The 19,609-nt window shown below is 17.7% G+C and overlaps 4 protein-coding genes across 4 annotated transcripts, besides 21 other annotated features; 2 read left to right on the forward strand and 2 right to left on the reverse strand. All coding sequences in view use genetic code 6, as the record gives it.

The window, feature by feature from the left end:
- Positions 1-30: 30 nt before the first annotated feature.
- On the forward strand, positions 31-4,108 carry IMG5_001500 (PAS domain S-box family protein, putative; the record flags this gene model as incomplete). Its single annotated transcript, XM_004040065.1, has 6 exons — positions 31-588; positions 635-2,010; positions 2,070-2,438; positions 2,517-2,742; positions 3,403-3,783; positions 3,991-4,108. The coding sequence occupies exons 1-6, from the start codon at positions 38-40 to the stop codon at positions 4,106-4,108; spliced, it is 3,021 nt and encodes a 1,006-aa protein (XP_004040113.1). The 5' UTR covers positions 31-37.
- Positions 1,155-1,194: a microsatellite.
- Positions 2,025-2,062: a microsatellite.
- Positions 2,025-2,063: a microsatellite.
- Positions 4,109-4,116: 8 nt separating the features above from the next.
- Positions 4,117-4,213: a microsatellite.
- A 294-nt stretch (positions 4,214-4,507) lies between these two features.
- Positions 4,508-4,593: a microsatellite.
- Position 4,594: 1 nt separating this feature from the next.
- On the reverse strand, positions 4,595-5,011 carry IMG5_001510 (IQ calmodulin-binding motif family protein, putative; the record flags this gene model as incomplete). Its single annotated transcript, XM_004040066.1, has 2 exons — positions 4,595-4,687; positions 4,733-5,011. 2 exons carry the CDS (start codon positions 5,009-5,011, stop codon positions 4,595-4,597), a joined length of 372 nt encoding a protein of 123 aa, XP_004040114.1.
- A 475-nt stretch (positions 5,012-5,486) lies between these two features.
- Positions 5,487-5,520: a microsatellite.
- Positions 5,521-6,243: 723 nt separating this feature from the next.
- Positions 6,244-6,277: a microsatellite.
- Positions 6,278-8,459: 2,182 nt separating this feature from the next.
- Positions 8,460-8,506: a microsatellite.
- Positions 8,507-8,638: 132 nt separating this feature from the next.
- Positions 8,639-8,681: a microsatellite.
- Positions 8,682-8,689: 8 nt separating this feature from the next.
- Positions 8,690-8,734: a microsatellite.
- Positions 8,735-8,881: 147 nt separating this feature from the next.
- Positions 8,882-8,947: a microsatellite.
- A 172-nt stretch (positions 8,948-9,119) lies between these two features.
- Positions 9,120-9,156: a microsatellite.
- A 514-nt stretch (positions 9,157-9,670) lies between these two features.
- Positions 9,671-9,704: a microsatellite.
- A 299-nt stretch (positions 9,705-10,003) lies between these two features.
- Positions 10,004-10,060: a microsatellite.
- Positions 10,061-10,597: 537 nt separating this feature from the next.
- Positions 10,598-10,662: a microsatellite.
- A 117-nt stretch (positions 10,663-10,779) lies between these two features.
- Positions 10,780-10,813: a microsatellite.
- Positions 10,781-10,818: a microsatellite.
- Positions 10,819-11,292: 474 nt separating this feature from the next.
- IMG5_001520 (hypothetical protein) lies at positions 11,293-17,003 on the reverse strand (the record flags this gene model as incomplete). The annotated part of the gene is made up of 9 exons (XM_004040067.1): positions 11,293-11,391; positions 11,834-11,962; positions 12,266-12,355; positions 13,545-13,629; positions 14,004-14,256; positions 14,486-15,826; positions 15,874-16,487; positions 16,563-16,708; positions 16,758-17,003. 9 exons carry the CDS (start codon positions 17,001-17,003, stop codon positions 11,293-11,295), a joined length of 3,003 nt encoding a protein of 1,000 aa, XP_004040115.1.
- Positions 13,126-13,173: a microsatellite.
- Positions 13,153-13,201: a microsatellite.
- Positions 13,168-13,213: a microsatellite.
- Positions 13,255-13,279: a microsatellite.
- Positions 17,004-18,599: 1,596 nt separating the features above from the next.
- Positions 18,600-19,341, forward strand: IMG5_001530 (Rab8-family small gtpase, putative). The gene is made up of 2 exons (XM_004040068.1): positions 18,600-18,775; positions 18,823-19,341. Exons 1-2 carry the CDS (start codon positions 18,634-18,636, stop codon positions 19,296-19,298), a joined length of 618 nt encoding a protein of 205 aa, XP_004040116.1. The 5' UTR covers positions 18,600-18,633; the 3' UTR covers positions 19,299-19,341.
- Positions 19,342-19,609: the final 268 nt, after the last annotated feature.

Consider the following 19,609-nt stretch of genomic DNA (forward strand, 5'->3'; position numbering starts at 1 on the left):
ATAATAATGATATAATATTTAATATATAAAAAAATAGATGCTTCTTCTAGCCAAAATAATGTATAATTATTCGTTTGATGGAACAATTATTGTTTGGATTATTGGATTGCCTTTTATTGTACTTATAGTTATTTTAAGACAAGAATAGAATTTTGACTATATTCTAATAAATAGTAATAATTACGAAGTATTAGCATAACCAATGAATTAACTCACTTATTTAACTAAATTAGTAAACCTTTATCATTCCCATAAAGGAATAGCTATTCTTATTGACGGATTTTTAGATTATCATAGATGCTTAACAAGTAAAGAAGACACTAATACTAAAAGGAGAGTTCTTAAAACTACTAAATTTTCTAAAATGTTAAGATAATAAGGAGAATGCGAATAAGTTATTATGGTTATTGCTGTTATGTAAGGAATGTATTATTATGGATTATAAAAATTTCCTAATAATACGAGACTTAGGATTCTTTATGCATTATATCTTTTAGACAAAATGTAAACTAAATAATAAGCACTATAAGAATTATTGAATGCTGAATTGGAAAGACCTTCTTTTGATGAATAATTTATTATTTATAGGTAGTATTATTATTTATAAATTATGTTATTAAAACGTTATTTTTAGATATAAAATAATAATTGAAAATTCTCTTATTGAAAGATCGGATTAAAATGGCAAAAAAGGAGATAATTATGAAATGGTAAATGAACTTTCAGTTTAAACACATTTAAAATAGTGCAGAACAAACATAGAAAAAAGTGCAAATCTTCATCTTGAGTTTTGGTCTTAATTAAGTGAAGATGCTCCTGATTTAGGGAAACTAAGTGAAATAGGATATAAAATAAATATAATAAACTAATTAGCAGAGGAATAATGGAAAAAACTTTAATAAAATGATTCTTTTATTCCTTCTATGATGAGGCTGTATGCTAAATTCATGATTGAGATTTTAAATGATAAAGATGGAGGAGAGGAAATATTAATGAAATTATGTGATTCAAATGCTAAGAATGCTTAGAATAAGACTAGTGGATTAATAGATTTGAATTCAGAAAGTAAGCCTACTGTCTTTATCTCAGCAGAAGAAGATTCTTTTGGAATTATTTCTAATATTAATTTAGCAGCAAGTGGATAATTAGGATATAATAAAATGGAAATATTAAATAGAAATGTGAAAGTATTAATGCCGAATATGTATTCTAAATATCATGATACTTTTATTGAATCATATTTATCTTCCTTAGAGTCTAGAATTTTAAATATTGAAAAGTAATTTCCAGGTAAAAACAAATTGGATTATATTGTGCCTTTAATAGCCATTATTAGACATGTTCCTTCCTTAATACATGGCTTATAGTTTGTGGCTCAATTTAGAGTTTAAAAAACTGTCAATTTAGTCTGTTATATGCTTGTTGATAGTGAAGGGAAAATATAAAATACTACTTCTACGTCCATTAATATATTTTTAGTGGATTAAAAAAGAATATTGAAGAAAAAAATGACTATTACTGATGCCGTGTGTGACTTTTATGATAAAATTAAAGAAATTTAAATGAAAAATGGTTTTAATACTATAGCTGTTGACTTAAAAAAAAAAAGTAAAGAATTTATTGTTAATATTTAAGCTTAAGAAGTATAATTTAGAAATTTAGGATTTTAAGGATATTATGTTAGAGTTGAAAAAGTTAAAAATAGTTAATCTAACATTTAAACAGAGAATAAAGATGCATCTTCTCCAAAAAAATTTGATCCGTACTAAACTTTAAATCCTTTTACTAATAGAACTTATATAAAATCTATTTAAAAGAATTTCTAAATGAAATATGATCCTGTTAACAAATAATTTCTTGGAAATTTACTTGATGGACCACCAGGTTAAATAAACGAAGAAATAGACTAGACAATAATAATTCCTGATTCCTCTTATTATTTAAAATAAGCAGAAGAAATTATTGACAACAGAACTTAATAAGAAAAAGATGATGAAATAGAAGCAAATAGTAATAAAATAAAAAAATATATATATATATAATTAAATATATATATAAATAAAAAAAAGAACCAAAATATGGATTTGGAATAAAAACTTTAAGATTATTTTAAGGAAAAGTATAAGATGTAGAAGATATAAAAAGAGATGAAGATGTAGATGATGACGAATAAAATGAAGATGAATAAAACTAAACAAAAGATGGAAAACAAGAAATAGAAGAAATTGAAGAAAGTAGTGAAATAGGAACAATATTTAAAAATAGACAAAGCTTTATTTCTTTTACTTAAAGCGAATAATTTTTATAATCTTCTTCTGTTAAGACTTTAAGAAGAATTTCAACTCTTTTTATGATTATATTGGCTATTTTATGCCTGGTTAACCATTTCTTGTCTGAAAGTGAATTTTCTTAATGTATGGAAAGATATTAACTACTTAGTAAAAATAATTTACTCATTTCATCCTCTTAATTGATACTTTCTAAATTATTTTAATTATATTCTATAAATATTTAAGCTATTAAATTTGATAACTAAGAAAAAAAAGAGGCTAATATTAAATAATAAAAAGATGATATAGAAGAAGGGCTTAAAAATATGTAAGAACTTTAAAATTATATTTAGTTAAATACATTTGATATGCTTCCTGAACATAAAGAATTATTTAGCAGTGATTCTGTTGAAATGAAATTCAAAGAAGAAAATACTGAAAGAACAAGAGCTTTTGATATAAATGAAGCCACGTAATAATTGATATCTTAAATAAATTAAGTAAAAACATTTGAATTATCATAATTTGATACTAATAATCCGGATTTCTACTTTTTACAATATAATATACTAAATTAGTATTATGTCGCTTAGCGAAAAATATCAAATTACTATGTTTTAGAAATTTAAAATTGGATTTAAAATAAAAACGATGTTTTCAAAAATTTATTAATAATATCAATTTCATTCGTTATTTTTTCATTTTTTATAATTATGCCTTTCTATTTGTGTGTAAATTAATCTTCAAAAGAAGTTCTTGCAATATTCCTTGACATTCCAACTCCAAAAGCAAAAAAATTATTTTTAAAAAGTGAAAACTTTGTGAACTAAATGTAATCAGGAAATGACGAAGAAATGTTTTCAGATAATTCTTTATAAAGTAAAGGAAACAACGATGACGATTCTCTTTTAAGAATGAGAGGAAAGAAAAGAAAAAAATTTAAAATTGATTTAAAAAACAAAAGCAATTTTTTCATTCCTTTTTTTATTTCTGTTGTTGTCCTTGAAATTTATTTTGGGCTTACTTATTATTTCTCCATATAAATTTCTGATAATATTAAACTTTTTATAAGCGAAGCGAATGTAACATGTATGATTGAAAGCTATTTTTCCTTTAGTAACAATGTACAAAGGTAAATGCTTGTACAACCTTCCTATCCTGCTTATGGAATAAACAGTTTTGAATATTTGAAAGGAGCAATAAACTAAATGTATATTTTGAATTCAAATATGTAAAAGGAACACTCTAAAAATTTAGCCTCACATCATGCTAATTATGTAAATGCATATGAAAGTGTTATGATGAATAATAAAACATGTGGTATATTAACAACTGAGAAAAAAGTATCAACTTAAGATTGCTATGATTATGCAAATGGAACTATTATGCAAGGTTTCGCTATTGCTTTGCCTAGACATATTGAAAATTTTAGAATGGTTGCGACTAAATTTGAAAAGTTAGCTTTGTAATTCCCAAATTAAGAAGAGCTTACAAGAAATACAATTAAATTAATGTAAGAATAGTTTATTATTGAAATATAGATTATGTAAGACGTTTATATTAGGAATGTATTTTAATATTTAATTTAAATTTTTATTGATGGAGTATAATTGATGCTTAATTCTTAAACTTAAACAAGAGTACTTTTATTAATAATTACACTTATTCTAGAAATTGTTTTTTATTTAATTCTATGGTTACCTATTTTAAATGCTATAAGTATTGAAGTTATAAGAATTAGATCTATGGTTACTATGATTCCTCTAGAAATTTGTTAAAAAACTAGATCTATAAGAATGCTTATTTTATCTTATGCAAATAAAAATAATAATGGGTGAAAATAAATTATAAATATATAGTATAGATACATAAATATATATATATATATATATATATATATATATATATATATTATATTTATATTCATTTATATATTTATATATCTATTAATTTTTTATTTTTTTTTATGTTTTAATATTACTATATATTATCTATTCTATTTTTTTTTTCATAAAATATATTTTATTTTTTGCAAATTTAATTAAATTCAATTTTTTTTTTTTCTTTTTTTTTCAATTTATTTGTACTTCCATAAATATATAAAATTTCAAAATTTTTTAAATTAATTTTATATAAAATATTATTTACAAATGGTATTTTTAATAATTTCTTTTTAATGCTATTTAATTTTATATTTGAAATAAATATATACATATTAATAAAGAAAAATAAGAAAATTATTATTAATCAAAACATATATAAAATTTTTGTTTTTTATTTATAAAGAAAAAATATATATAAATTTATGTTTTATTTATTATATTTCAATTAAGAAGAGAATTTTCAATTTTACCACAAGTATCTTCTAATAATTTTACAAGCATTTCCTCAGATTTTTCTCTAACTTATTTTTCTTACTATAAAAATATATAAATTTTAATTGTTTATAAAAAAAAACTTACATTTACATCTTAAGTTAAAGTATCATTTAAATCTTCTAAAACTTTAAGAATATTACTATGTTATTCTTCCCTAATTCTTTTTTCTTAACATAATAATTCTTATAACTTAAGAATTTCTTCTCCAAAAGTTCTAATAAGGTTTTCAGAAATATCATCTCTAACTTTTTTTTCATGTTCAAATTATAAACGAAGATCATTTATTCTATTTTCTATTTCACAAGTTCTATATTCTTCGTTCTCTTCTCTTTTTTTGCGATCTCTTTAAATTTCTATTTTCATTTCTTATATTTTCTCATCTAATTATCTCAACATCCTTGTTTCATTTTCCTTTTTTCTTAGTGTTCTTTGTTTATATTCAAAGAAAAACTCTTATCTAATAACTTTACTTCTTTTTGCCTTTTTTCAAGTAATATGTCCCTAGCTAATATTTCATTTTAAACGTTTTCTTGTATTTTGTTTAATTATTCAGCTAAAAGCTTTTTAAAAAAACAAATTTAAAATGGTAATATTTAAATTTTATTTTTACTTTAAATTTTTATTCGTTTTATTATTCTGTTTTTAAAATTCTTTCATCCAAATATTTAATTTTATTTTAAAATATTTCTCTCTTTGCCTTTTTTTATAAAAAAATAATAGTAATTATTTTATATTTTTTAGTACATGCTTTCCATCATCAAATGTGGATTACATATTTTTTATTCTTTCATTTAATTAGGCAATTTTAGTTAAATTTGGTGAATCTTTTTAATGATTAAAATATTTTTATTTTTAAATATTTTTTATTTTTATTAAATGATTAAAACAAATATTATAGTATTATATATATATTAAATTGTAATTAACAATAAATTACTTTATATATCAAATGTTGGGCTATCAAAATTTTTTCTTTGATAATTACTAAAAGCCGCATTACTTGAAGATGTATACATATTAATTTTTTTTGTTTTAATTTAATTTTTTTATTTAATTATTTATTTAAAAATAAAATCAAATCAAATTAAATTAAAATGAAAAAAAAAATAGTTTTTTTTTTTTTTTTAAAAAAAAAAAAGAAACTTTTTATAATTATTAAGAAATAAAAAAAAAATAATAATTTTAAATTAAATTAATTATATATTTTTGAAATTCAATTAAAACTAAAGTCTTTTTAAATAAAAGATTTTTTATATTAAATAAAAATATAACATATATAATTATATAATAATTAAAAATATGTTAATTTTATATTTGCTAAATTTTATTATTATAATTTAAATATAATATTTCTAAATTAAATTTTATTTTATTTTATTAGTTTAAATAAATTAAAATTAAAAAACTATTAATTTAATTTTTAAATTTAATATAAATAAATAAATACAAAAAATGGGATAATGCTGTTCTTAAACATAAAAATTAGAAATATCTCAATAACAATAATAAACATATTAAATAAGTAATCCTGTTTAATTACTTAAAAAATTAAGAGAATAAAATTAAGTTTAATAATCAAAAAATAATTATTATTTAAAAAATTTATAAAAAAAAAAAAAATTAAAAAAAGTAATTTTTAACTATTGAATGGGGATTAGACTCTGAAACAAGTTAATATGTTACATTTTTAAAAATTGAGAGGTATTTAAAATAGCAATATTTATTTGAGGATAATTTTTATTTTTAAAGTTATTAATAAGGTGATATAAATGATTAATAATTAGAATAAATTTTAAGTAATTTACATGAGTTTGGATATTTAAATACTTTAATTATTGATTTTGAGTATATAATAAATCAAAAAATAATTATATTATAAATAATTTTATTTATAGCTTTAATGAAAGCCTAACTAATAAAACTTTCCAAAGGATTTAAAATCAAATTTTACAATTAACATAGTTATAAACTATATAAATTAATATGAAGTTAAATTTTAAATATAAAAATAAAATATTTGTATTTATTAAAATATCATTTATATATATAAAAAGCAAAAATAAAAATATAAATGATATCGGATTATCTTATTTATCATAAAGCTTTAAACCATTTCATTTGATATATTCTTTTCACATAAATTTACAGTTTGTTTTTTTTTACTTTATTTTTATATTTTTTAATTTAAAAGTGAAAATAAAAATATTACTGATATTGGAATTAGTGAATTACTAGAATCTATAAAAAGTTATAGACTTTAGAATATTTATTTAGATTTTTCATATAATGAGAATTTTACTAATAATATTTTATTTAAATTAAGTAATTTATTAACTTAAAGTCAAAAATTTACAGATATTCAAATTAATTTTAAGTAAGAGATATATATATTAATTTATAAATAATTTTTTATATTATTTATATAAAAATTACATTTTTCTTTTTTTTAGTTGGAATAATAAATTTACAAATGAAGGAATGGATAGCTTTTTAGATAAATTAAAATATTAAAAATAATTAAATTTACTATCTTTAGACTTAGGGTTATATAAATAAATAAAATTTAATAAAAATAAATATTTAATTTTAAAGATGTAATGAAAAATTTACAAACTCATTTTTGAAAAAACTTGGATTAACATTAATAAACTTTTTAGATTTAATTGAACTAAATCTAAATTTTTAGTATTTTTTAATATATTATCAAATTATTATATATATTTTTTTAAAGTGAAAATACAAACTTTACTGACGAAGGAATCTCTATTTTATTAAAAAATTTGTAAGTTCTGAAAAGTTTACATACTTTAGAATTAAGTTTTTGGTATTCATATTAATTTTTCAATTTTTTTTTTGTTTTTTCATATTTTTCTTACTTTCTTTCTTTAAAAATATTTTATAATTAGTTAAAATTTCTAATTTACTGATACCGCAATATTTAGCTTTGCAGATTCTTTTCAATATCTTACTCATTTATAATTTTTAAACTTTAGTTTTAAGTAATAATAAATTTGTTATATTATAATTCAGTTTTAAATTTTTTATTATTATTCTTATTAGTTCAAATAGAAAATTTTCCGATTAAGGATTGAAAGCATTTTCCGATTCTTTATAGTTTTTAAAAAAATTAAGAAACATAATTATAAATATAGAGTATTAATTCATTCTTAATTATTTATTAATATTTTTTTATAATTTAGAAAAAATTAAAATTTTTCAAAAAATACTGTAAGCTATTTAGGTAATGTATTAAAGAAAAATAATAATTTATTAAATGTTTAGATAGATTTATAGTAAATATTATTATAATATAGAAATGTTTTAATAATTTTTTTTAATATAAAAAGTGGAATAAAAATAAGAGATACTTAAGATTTTATTTGATAGAAACATATATATATATATATTAATTATTAAAAAAAAAATTAAATAATAATAAAAACTATTAATATTTATATTTAAAAAAAAAACATAATTTTATTATGTATTTTTTTTTTAAAAAAAAAAAAATCAATTCATTAATTTTATATATAAAATATAAAAAATTAAAAAAAAATGTATTAAGAACAAACATATATGTAAGAAAAGCTATGTGAAACACTAATAGGCTAATTAAACGAAACTGAAACTTATCTAATAAGTAACTCAATAACAAATAAAGAAAACATAAATGCGTAAATAGAGAAAATATATATGATAATAAATGAATTAAAATGTAGATTTTTAGAAAATTGGTTAATAATAATGTAACATATATTAAATAGTGGAAATCCATAATCTTATTTTGGCAATTTTATGAATATTTTTGAAAAAAAGCATATTTAGTTTAAAGAAAAGAATATTTTGTATTAAATGAAATGCACTTTAGATATGAAAGCTTCATCTTCAGATGAAAATAATGTACATATTTATTATGAGGCTTTAAATAAAATTTAAGAAGCTTTAATTAATGAAAAAAAATTGTGCTATTAATGCTAAAATAAAGAAGAAGAAAAAAGTTTTATAGATGATAAAAGCTTTCTAAATGAAAAAAAAATTGTAAATGAAAATAATTTTATTAATGAAACAAATTTAATTAATGTAAAACATAGCGATTATTCTGAATTATATGTATAGGAATCAGAAGAAAAAGTCAATGAAAATCAAATAAATAGAGAGGAAAATATTTAGATTAAAGTATAAGAAGAATTATTTGATGAAGAAAATACTTTAAAACAAAGAAAAAATTTAAGCTTTAAAATTTAAAAAAATGAAGAATTTTAAAATTAAAAAATAAAGAATATTTAAATTTTTAAAAAACCTAATAGTTTTATGATAATGAATTTTTAAGTTAAAAAAATGAAGAATTTTGTAACTAAAATGAAGACTTTTTGAAAAAAGATAAAATAAATGAAGATTATACAGAAGAAGAAAAAGAAATATAAGAAAATAATAACGAAGAAAAAAAATCATATTTTTTAATATAAGATTTATAACAAATAAATAAAAAAATAAAAAATAAAGAAAAATATATAAATAATGAATAAGTAGATAATTAGTTATGGAATATAAAATAAAAAATTGAAGATTTTTCTAAAAAAAAATAAGATTTTAAAAAAACTTCGAAAAATTAAGATTTCCGACAAGAAGATTTTTCTAGAGAAGGACAAGAAAACTTATTTAAACATTTTCATTAATTTAAAGAAAATATTTTTTAAGAAAATAATAAAAATATTTTAGAACAAGAAAAAGAACATACATTTGGAGAAAAAAAATATTGGTGAATTAATATTAATAAAAAAAACGAAGAAGAATAAAACTTTTTTTAATAAACGAGTTATTTTATAGATGAAATGAGTAATAATTTTAACAAATATAATTAAATATTCTAGTAAAATGAAGAAAAAATAGGTCAAAGTTTCAAAGGGGTCGAAATCCTAGAAGAACCAATAGAAAGTTTAATGGAAGATTATCCATATTTATTTAAAAACCCATAATTAAAATAACTTAATTAATAATAAGAACTAGAAAAAAATTAATCTAATAAAAAAATATAAGAAAATAAAAAAAATATAAAGATTAAATCTGAAGAAAGTATTTAAAATCAAAAAAAAACTGTAAAAAATCACAAAAAAATTCCTTTTACTTAAAATTCATAATCTATAAATGTTCCGAAATAAAAAAATACATCTTTTTCGGAAATTAATTAAAAAAGAAATAGTGTATCGAAAATTTTTAAAATTTGAAATAGAATTTTATTTAAAAAAAAAAAAAAATATTTATATTTTGCATTTTTATTTTATTATAAATATATTTTATATCTTTTTAATATTTTTGTGTTATTTTATTTCAAAGAAACAAATTAAAATGAATGAAATATAAGAAAATAATTAAGAAAATATAATAAATTAATATATATAAGAAAATATATATGAGTTAGTTTTTTTAAAAGAACTTTTAGGTTTACCAAATATGTTCAAATTATGTTTTACAGGTTTGATTTTAAATATTTAAGAATATTAATTTTCAAACTATGAAAATGATTAAAATACATTTTTAAAATTAATAAGTAATAATTTTTTTTGTAAAAAAATATTAAATTTTAATATTAAAAATAGTATAAGATGGAACAGGAGAAGCTGAAGTTCAAATTTTAAAAAACTAAAAATAAGAAATAAAAAAATACAAAGCAATTACAGGTGTAGGATATTTAAAAAAAATAGAAATGCAAGGAGGAGATATAATATGTAAAATTTATGTAGATAGATATAGTATTTTTATAAATTAATATATTAATTATAAATATGTTTTTTTTAAAAAGGAATTATAAATAATTCAAATGAAGAGTTAAAACTTTACTTAGAAACTTATTTATATAAAATAAAAAAAGAAGAACGTCAAAAATAAAATGGATTTTTTATAAGTAATAATTAGTATTAATAATAAAAATAAATATCTAATTTAAACAGTTAATAATCATAATAATAATAATAATAATAATAATAATAATAATAATAATAATAATAATAATAATACATTAAATGGTAAAAAGTTAGATAAGAGTTAAGTTCTTAGACTTTGGTAATAATATAAATGTAATTATATGATTAATATAACTAATTGGAAATTTTAACTGAGGAAAATATAAAAAATATAGAGAATATATTTTGTATAGAGAATATTTTTAATAGGATCTGTGAAAAATATTAATAATGGAAAGATTTAAATAAATAATAATGTATTAAACAATTAAAAAAAGTACTTTTAAATATATAAAAAGCCTAATTAATTTAATTTAATTATCCAGATAATTTTATTTAAGTTAATATTTCAGCTTTAAATGATTTAAATAATTTTATTTTATAAACAATTTCAAGTAATTTTTTTTTTAATATAAAATTTAAAAAATAAATATAAAAGATCATGAAGGTGTAAATGTTAAATTTATAGAATAATAATTAACCAAGCACATAAACAAAAACAAATAAATAACTGAAAAAATAATATCAGAAGAATACATAATATATATTCTAGAAATTTTTTATAAAACTGAACTCATAATAAAATGTGATTAATATAAATATATAATAAATAAAAAATAAAAAAATAAAAATTGATATATTTTTAATAAACATTAAAATCATTATTATTTATTAAATATATCTTCAATATCTACGTTTATAATTTAATTAAAATTATCTTAATTAGTATCTTCTTTATATTGAAATTTCACACCATTTATTGATGGTACAGTATTTCCATATCTATATAAATAAATAAATAAAAATATAAGCTAAAAAATAATTATAACTTATCGTAGGCTGTAGGTCTCGCTTTAGTAATAATATTCGAAATAAATCCAACCGAAAAAATTATAAACGGAAAACTTAATATCCCGTAAGATATTTTTGCCATAAAAATTTAAGCTTAACTCTAATCATATTATTTTGAGAGCCCTTTATTAAAAGTCAAAAAATAAATACCGATTGACGCTCCAAAAGTAAGCAAATCATAGACTAAAAATTTAAAAAGAATATTTTTTCCACAACATTCTTATGTTTAAATATCATTATTATCTTATTTTAAATATTTGAATTAAATTTATCCTTTTGCTTTAGAGCAAGGTAAGAAAAAATAAGCCATCCAAACCAAGACTATTTATAGTAAAAAAACACCCATGTCATAATACAATTAGATAATATTTACAGTAGAACCAGGTCCATTGATTAAGCATTCCGAATAAGCGTCTTATCCTTTACTTTTGCTCCACATTGAAACGCAATTAAAATAAAGAAAATATCCCAAAGCAGCCGAAATAATACCTTAAGTAATAAACTACATTTTTTTATAGGAAAGGATATAATTAATTAACTAATATTCATCAGATTTGTCTATACATAAAAACACAAAAATATAAAATAATGGTTGTACTCCAAAATAAGGAAAAGAGTTTATAAGTTTAAAAAACCACCAAGATAGTGTCTTCATTTACGCCCATATTGATTTGTCATGAGGATTTGTAGTGTAATTATACCAGTTTTTTATAAAATATAAGGGTCTTATTAATATAAAAGACTATTTTTCATTTTTTATTTCTACAAAAGGATTGCCTTATTTTAGTCGGAGATTGTATTTTACTTATTCGACTATTATAGGCCATATATCATCCACTGTATCGTCTATTGATTCTTATATACAATTAGGCATGTCGGGATCTTTTAAAGAATTCTTTATATTGGGTTTATATTTTTCAAGAAGTTTTAAAATTGTCTCTTCTATTTTGATTCTTATAAATATATTTATTTTCTCTTTTTGTTATAATATTAAGCTTTTTAAGCTATTATCTAAAGCTTCGTATTTCTTTGTTGCTTATTCAGTTATTTTTAATATTGTATCATTTTATTTAAATTTTTTTATATTATCTTCAGCTTTGCTTTTTAATTATTTAAAAATTCCAGTGTCTTGGTTTTCTGATTATTATTATTATACATTTTACTTTTTTTAATTTTTTTTATTATTTTGTTCATTAGTGGAATAATATTCAATATTTTTTATTTTTTTATTATTTTTACATTTGGCATTTTATTTATTTTTAACGCGTTTTAAAGCTGACCTAGCATTTATATTTGCTTTTTTTCTGTTACTATTTGTATTTTACTTATACTTTTTGTTTATTTAATGTTAATTTTTTTTTTTTTTTTTATATTATTTAAAGATATATTTATTTAAGCAATTTTTTGATAGCCAAAATTAGGGAAAATTTACTTAATATTGTATAAATACAATTATTTAATATATAAAATTTATCTTTATAAATATTAATTTATTAATATATTGTATAAAATAATAATATAAAAATTTAGAATAGATCAATAAAAAATAAATTATATTTATATTAAATTATTTATTAATTTATTTATATACATAAATATTTTTCTTTTATCATTTATAATATTATATTAATTTTATTATTTATATTTTTCGCTTAATATTATTAAATAAAATAAATTAAATAAAAACAAAATTATATATAAAATAATTATATAATATATATATATATATATATATTTATATTTATATTTATATTTGTTTTTTTTTATTTTAATAAATATCTTTATATATATATATTTTTTTTTTTTTTTTTTTTTTTTTAAATTTTATATTTTCTTTTTTTTATTTAATATTTAAATTATTATAAGCGTTTTAAATTAATTATCTTAATTTTTAATATTTTAAATATAATCATTATTTATTAATTATGAAATTTAATTAATTGCAATTTATTAAATATTATACTTTTATAGAAATTAAATAATAGTTGATTTATAAAAATAGAAAATTATTATATACAAAAAAAAAATCAAATTTATTCTTAATCATTATTTTAATTTATTTAATAGTTGAGTAATTCAGATACCTTAATATAAAAGTTTGTTCTATGTATTTATAAAATATCTTATAAGTTTTTTAGCATTTCAATGACATAAGCGAGAGGCATAGAACTTTATTAATTAATTTAATCTTTATAAGAAGTTTAACTATTTTTTATATACTCTAAATTAACTTTAAATCCAGCCTTTTTATTAGATTATCTTTAAGTTTAATTATCCGAATCACAAATATTTTTGAAAATGCCTTTATTTAAATTATTATTTTCTTATTCAGTTTCTCCTATATAAGAAACTATAATTATCATGATTTTTTTTACAAATATGTTTATTTTTTATTATAAATTATTTTAGAATTTTTTATTTAGTAATTTAGAAGTTTAAGAAATAGTTTTTTCTTAAAAATTATTAATATCAAACATAAAAAAAAGGTCACTAGTATTTTTTTTTTAAAAAAAAAAATATAATAAATATAATATTTATTCTACAATATTTTATCATTAGGATTCAGTTATAAGAAACTTTAATCATTTTCTATACAACTAGCAATTTTAGCAAAAGATTCGTAAAATTTGACCATTAATTATTACATGATTTCAATTTAGGGAGTCAAAAAGAAATCTTTTGAAATAAATATTTCATTTTTTTTATTAAAAATTTTATCATAATAATCCCAAGGACCATCTCCTATTAAAAAAGGTTGATATTTATTATCTTGTTAATGAATACAGAACCAATTATCTAAAGAGTCCTTTTTTTTTAAATTAAAGTTAACAAAAATAAATAAAATAATTTAAATAATATACTTGAAAAACAAATTTCATAAAACTTCCTTTTCTAAAAATAACATTACTTAAGTTTTTTTCAAAGCTATTCAAAATTTAAAAAAAACTTTGGCTTTCAATTTAGTTATGTCTTAGTAATCTTTTAAAATTATACAAAAGAAAACTCTCATATTTTAAAATAGGACCAGCATTAACATCATGAAAAATATTAAAAAAAGTCCCATAACAGTCTTAGAAATAATCAATTTCAAGTTTTTTTATCATATCCATATTTGAGTCTTTTAAAAGTGCTTTTTTCATCATATAATTAGAATTTATACTTTCTTAATCGTTTCCGTATTAATTTCTTTCTTTAATAAGTTCCTCGTTTTTTTTTTTTTATTCTTCATCTTCTTTATCATCTAATAAATCGTCGTGCATTTATTTTATGTAAATTCGCATTGCTTCAGCATTATCGGAGAGTAAAAAATCTTATGAGAAATCGATTTCCATATTTTATTTTTTCTTTTATTTTTGGATTGTTTTTAGAAATTTAAATGGTTTAATTTTGATTTTTAAATGTCTAATTATTTCTATTTGTATTTTCTTTTCATTTTCGATATTATTTATTTATGAGTTTATACTTATATTTGATTCACTTTTTGTTTTTTGGTTTGTTTAGCTTTATTAGTATTCTATTTTATTTACTATTTCACTATATTATGTATATTATTTATATATATATTTTTAAATTTACTTTTTTATAGAAGGCCCATATATTTATTCTTTAATTTCGAAAATACCCTAAATAATACTTATTTAGGAAGAAGATGATTAGGAGTTCCTTTTTTCACCTAATAAAATCAAAGGATTTTTTTCTTTTCTTAAATCAAAATCTCTTGGAGAATTAAAATTTTTATTATTATTTAATTTTAGTTTTGTAAAGAATTATTTATATTCATCTATAAGATTACTATTTTTATCCTCATCTTCTTATAATTTTTTCGATATATTCGGGCATTCTTAAGGATAATAAGGAAGAGCTCCTTCACTAGAAATCAGGCTATTCTAAAAGGTATTGTTTCGAATATTATTAATAATAATAAAATAATTGTTAATTTCTTAAATATTATTAGGTTAACTTATTATCTAGCTCTCTTTTTTTTAAATTAAATGTTAACTTTCCTTTTCTTAGTTTTTTTCTTTTAATTCCTAATCAACTACCCTGAAAACTTCCCAGACAACCCCTTTAATAAGCGAAAGCAAAATTAAAGAAATAAACATTTCAAAAGTATTAAAAAAGAACATACTTAATAGAAAATTTCCGAATTTGTACGCATAATCATATGTACACAAACTCCAGTTTGATTCAATCATAATTTAGAAAAGTATTAAAAGAGAATTTTTAAAAGAAGTGAAGTCTCCTAGTATATTCTCTTAATAAGGAGAATTTTTTTTATATGAGAAAGTTCTTATATTGAAAATTTCCATTCCCCAAACAGCATAAAGATAAAAAATAATAATTAAAATTGGAATTAATTGTAAAACTTATTATTTTTTAATATAAATTAAAAAAAAAAAGAAATTCATTTACTTATAGGTATGCACATAAAAATCTTTTAAATTAAAAGTTAAACTTAATTTAATGTTTCAGCGCCAATAATTAATAAATTAAATACTTTAAAAGACCTTAGTTTATTAAAAATTTTAATAATTCTATTGATTCTAGAAATTTTTAATAATTTGGCATTTTTTAATACTTAAATTAATTAAGTTAGAATATTTGTTGAAAGAGTCATAATTAACATTAAAAAATCAAATACATTCCAACTATCTTCAAAATATTTTTCAAATCCCAAACCTATAAATTTTATTCCGAATTCAATGACATATATATAAACTATTAAATCATCTATTGTTTCATAGATTTTTTATATGTTCTCTCTAAGTTCTAATAATGATAATATTATAACAATTATATTAAATATCAATACGATTGACATAAACAATTCGAAATAATTGTTATTTGCAATTTTTTTTAAGTAAAGTTTTTTATTAAAGAAATTCCTTGTTTTTTTCCAACATAAATTATCCTTAATATATGGGAGTGAAAATTTTTTATTACTTTCGAGAACATCTATTAAATCAAAAAAATCATCTAGAGTTAGAATCTACTATTATTATTTATCTAAATGCAAAAATAGACTTCTAATTCTTTTTACAATTTTTTTTTATTTAAATAAACAATACTCATAAAATTATGGAAAGTCTCATAATCAATACTCTTATTTCTTTTTTGTTTTTTTTAATTTGTTTTTATGTTTATAAATTTATTTTACTTACTCATTAAAATCTATAGAAATAAAGCTTGCTAATAAACATTCTCTTTATTTTATTCGATCTTATAGGACATATTTACTTCTACTTCGCTTAGTAAAAAATAATATTTGCTATTTTAATTTAATTTTTTTATATTACACAATATGATTCAAAAACTACAGCTACAGGTATTGGAACAAAAATAAATAATTATAAGGTTACATATGAAATAAAATATATTAAATAATAACGAGAATATGTTATTGAAGGTAATATACATTCTGGATATCCATCAAAGCTTATCATTGCAAAAAGCAAATTAAATGAATTTAATATGTTTGAAAAATTATTCTTTTTATTTATTTTTTAGTATTTTTTTTTTTTAATTTACTGTGTATTCGTCATATTCAATTTAATTATCTAAATTACCTATTATAAGATATCCTATTAAAGCAAAGGTAAAAGTAGTAAAGAAAAAAAAAAAGAAAAGCTATAAAATTTTACGCATTGAACCTAAAATACTTTTAAAAGACCTCCTTAATTCTGTAGAATAAAACAAAATCATAACTATAAAAATTCATTTTAAATTATTGAAAAAAATAAAATACATGGCCTGAAATATTTACCAAATCTTTAATTACTTTTGGTAGAATAAAAAATAATATAATCTAACTCTAAAATAAATATAAAAAGAGTTCTTAAAGAGAGCTTTTTATTAACAATAAATAAATACATTTTATCTTAATCATTTAATCTATGTATAATTTCTAAAAAAACATCAAATTGCAAAATACAGATAATAATTATCTCATAAATTTTCTAGAAATAAGGAATTATAGTATAGGTATCATGACTATTTGTTGGCTCGTTAAAACTTAAAATTAGTAAACTAAAAGATAAAAGAAATAAAAGATAATTCCAAATAAAATTTATTTGCCAAAGGTAAACATAATATATAAAAGGATTTTACAAGACTAAATATTATTTATATTACTTATTTTTTTTTTAAAAAAAAAAAAACCTTCTATATCATTTCGTACAGGTCTTAAATTTAAACCATCATGTAGATGTCTTACTGCTTTTAAAATTCTTTCTTATTTATTTAATTAATGAATTGTTTTTAATAAACTTTTAATAGTTTCCTTTCTCTTTTTTTTTTTTTTATAAAAATTTAATCAAAAAATGTTGGGGATAAGTTTTTTTTTTTTTTAAAAAAAAAAAATTCTAAATTATTTTTTTTTTAATTTTAAAAATCAAATAATTTTGTACTTTTTCATGTATTTATTATTATTTTTAATTTATTTTTAAATCAACGTTTTCATGTTTACTTTTTTTTTTACTTTATTTTGGTTCTTTTAAAGATAGTTAATGGAATGTAAATTATTTAACGAAGTTTTAATTTTCTATACTTCTTGTATTAAAAGTAGATACTTTTTTTAAGGAATATAATAAAAAGCTTTAATGTCTTTTTGTTTAATATCTTTCAATATTTTTAAAAATTTTTGCAATTTAAAATCTTAATTTATTTAGATTCGTTTTATCGTTTGGAAATTTTTATTATTTATTTAAATATGAATCGCTTAAAGAACCTATTTTTTGTAAATTTAAAATTCTAAAATTTTAATAATTGTTTAAAGACTAAAATCTTATTTAATTATCTAATTATGATAATGAATTATTTTCAATTTAATTTTCCATTTTTCTAAAATATTATTTAGTGTTTTTTATTTTATTTTTTCTATTAATTTTTTGAAATAATAAAAAAAAAAAAAATTATTTTTAATTAATTCTAAACATAAAAAATAATATGTTTTTAAACATTTTATAGTTTAAATTTAATAAATATAAATATTTTATTATAAGAATTTAATATTTTTTTTTCTAGATCTAATATAATAACCTTCAAATTTTTGTTAAAATATTAAAGAAAATAATAATTTGTTTTATTAAAAAAATATTTAATAATTATAAAATTTTAAAATAACAAACAAAATTAAATAAAATATTAACTTAAGATAAAAAAAATAAAATAAAAATGTCAAGATAACCTTAAAAAGATACCGAATATGATTGGCTAGTAAAATTATTAATTATAGGTGATTCCGGAGTAGGAAAAACAAACATTCTTTTAAGATTTTGTGACGATAAATTTTCTCAAACCCATTTAACAACTATAGGTTTTTTTCAAATAAAAATAGAGAAAAAATAAAATAAAAATAAATAGGAATTGACTTTAAAATGAAAAAAATAGAAATAGATAATAAAAAAATAAAATTATAAGTATGGGATACAGCCGGGTAAGAAAGATTTCGTACAATCACTTAAAATTATTATAAAGGAGCAATGGGAATAATAATGACATATGCAATAAATGATAAAGAATCTTTTAATAATGTTGAATTATGGATGAAATAAATTAGAGAATAAGCAGATAGTAATGTATAAAAAATACTTGTAGGCAATAAAAGTGATATGGAGAGTGAAAGATAGGTTACTCTTTAAGAAGGAAAAGCCTTAGCAGATAGTTTTGGAATTAAGTTTTTCGAAACTTCAGCAAAAACTAATGAAAATGTACATGATGCGTTTATTAGTATTTGTAGAGATATAAAAGAAAAAATGATGTAAAATGAAAATAATGCTAAGAATAGTCATTTATCAAATAATCCTAATTAATAAAATAAAGGTGGATGTGAATGTTGAAAAATAAAATAAATAAAATATGAAAACATATATATCATTTAATAAAGAAAAAAAAAAAAAAAAATAGAATAAAAACATATATTTAATCTAATTTACCTTTAAATGTATATAATAATAATTAATTAAAAAAAAAAAAACATAAATATAAATATAAAAATAAAAATACTAAGAGATATAAATATAATTAAATAACTAAAATAAATAAAAAAAAATGTCAGATATTAAATTCGTAAAAATTTTTAAAGAATTTTAAGAATTTATAAAAAATGAAAATAAATAACAATATAACGAATACTTAAAAGAATATGGTT

The sequence above is a fragment of the Ichthyophthirius multifiliis genome (assembly GCF_000220395.1).
Source record: "Ichthyophthirius multifiliis unplaced genomic scaffold scaff_1120509249394, whole genome shotgun sequence".
NCBI lineage: Eukaryota > Ciliophora > Oligohymenophorea > Hymenostomatida > Ichthyophthirius > Ichthyophthirius multifiliis.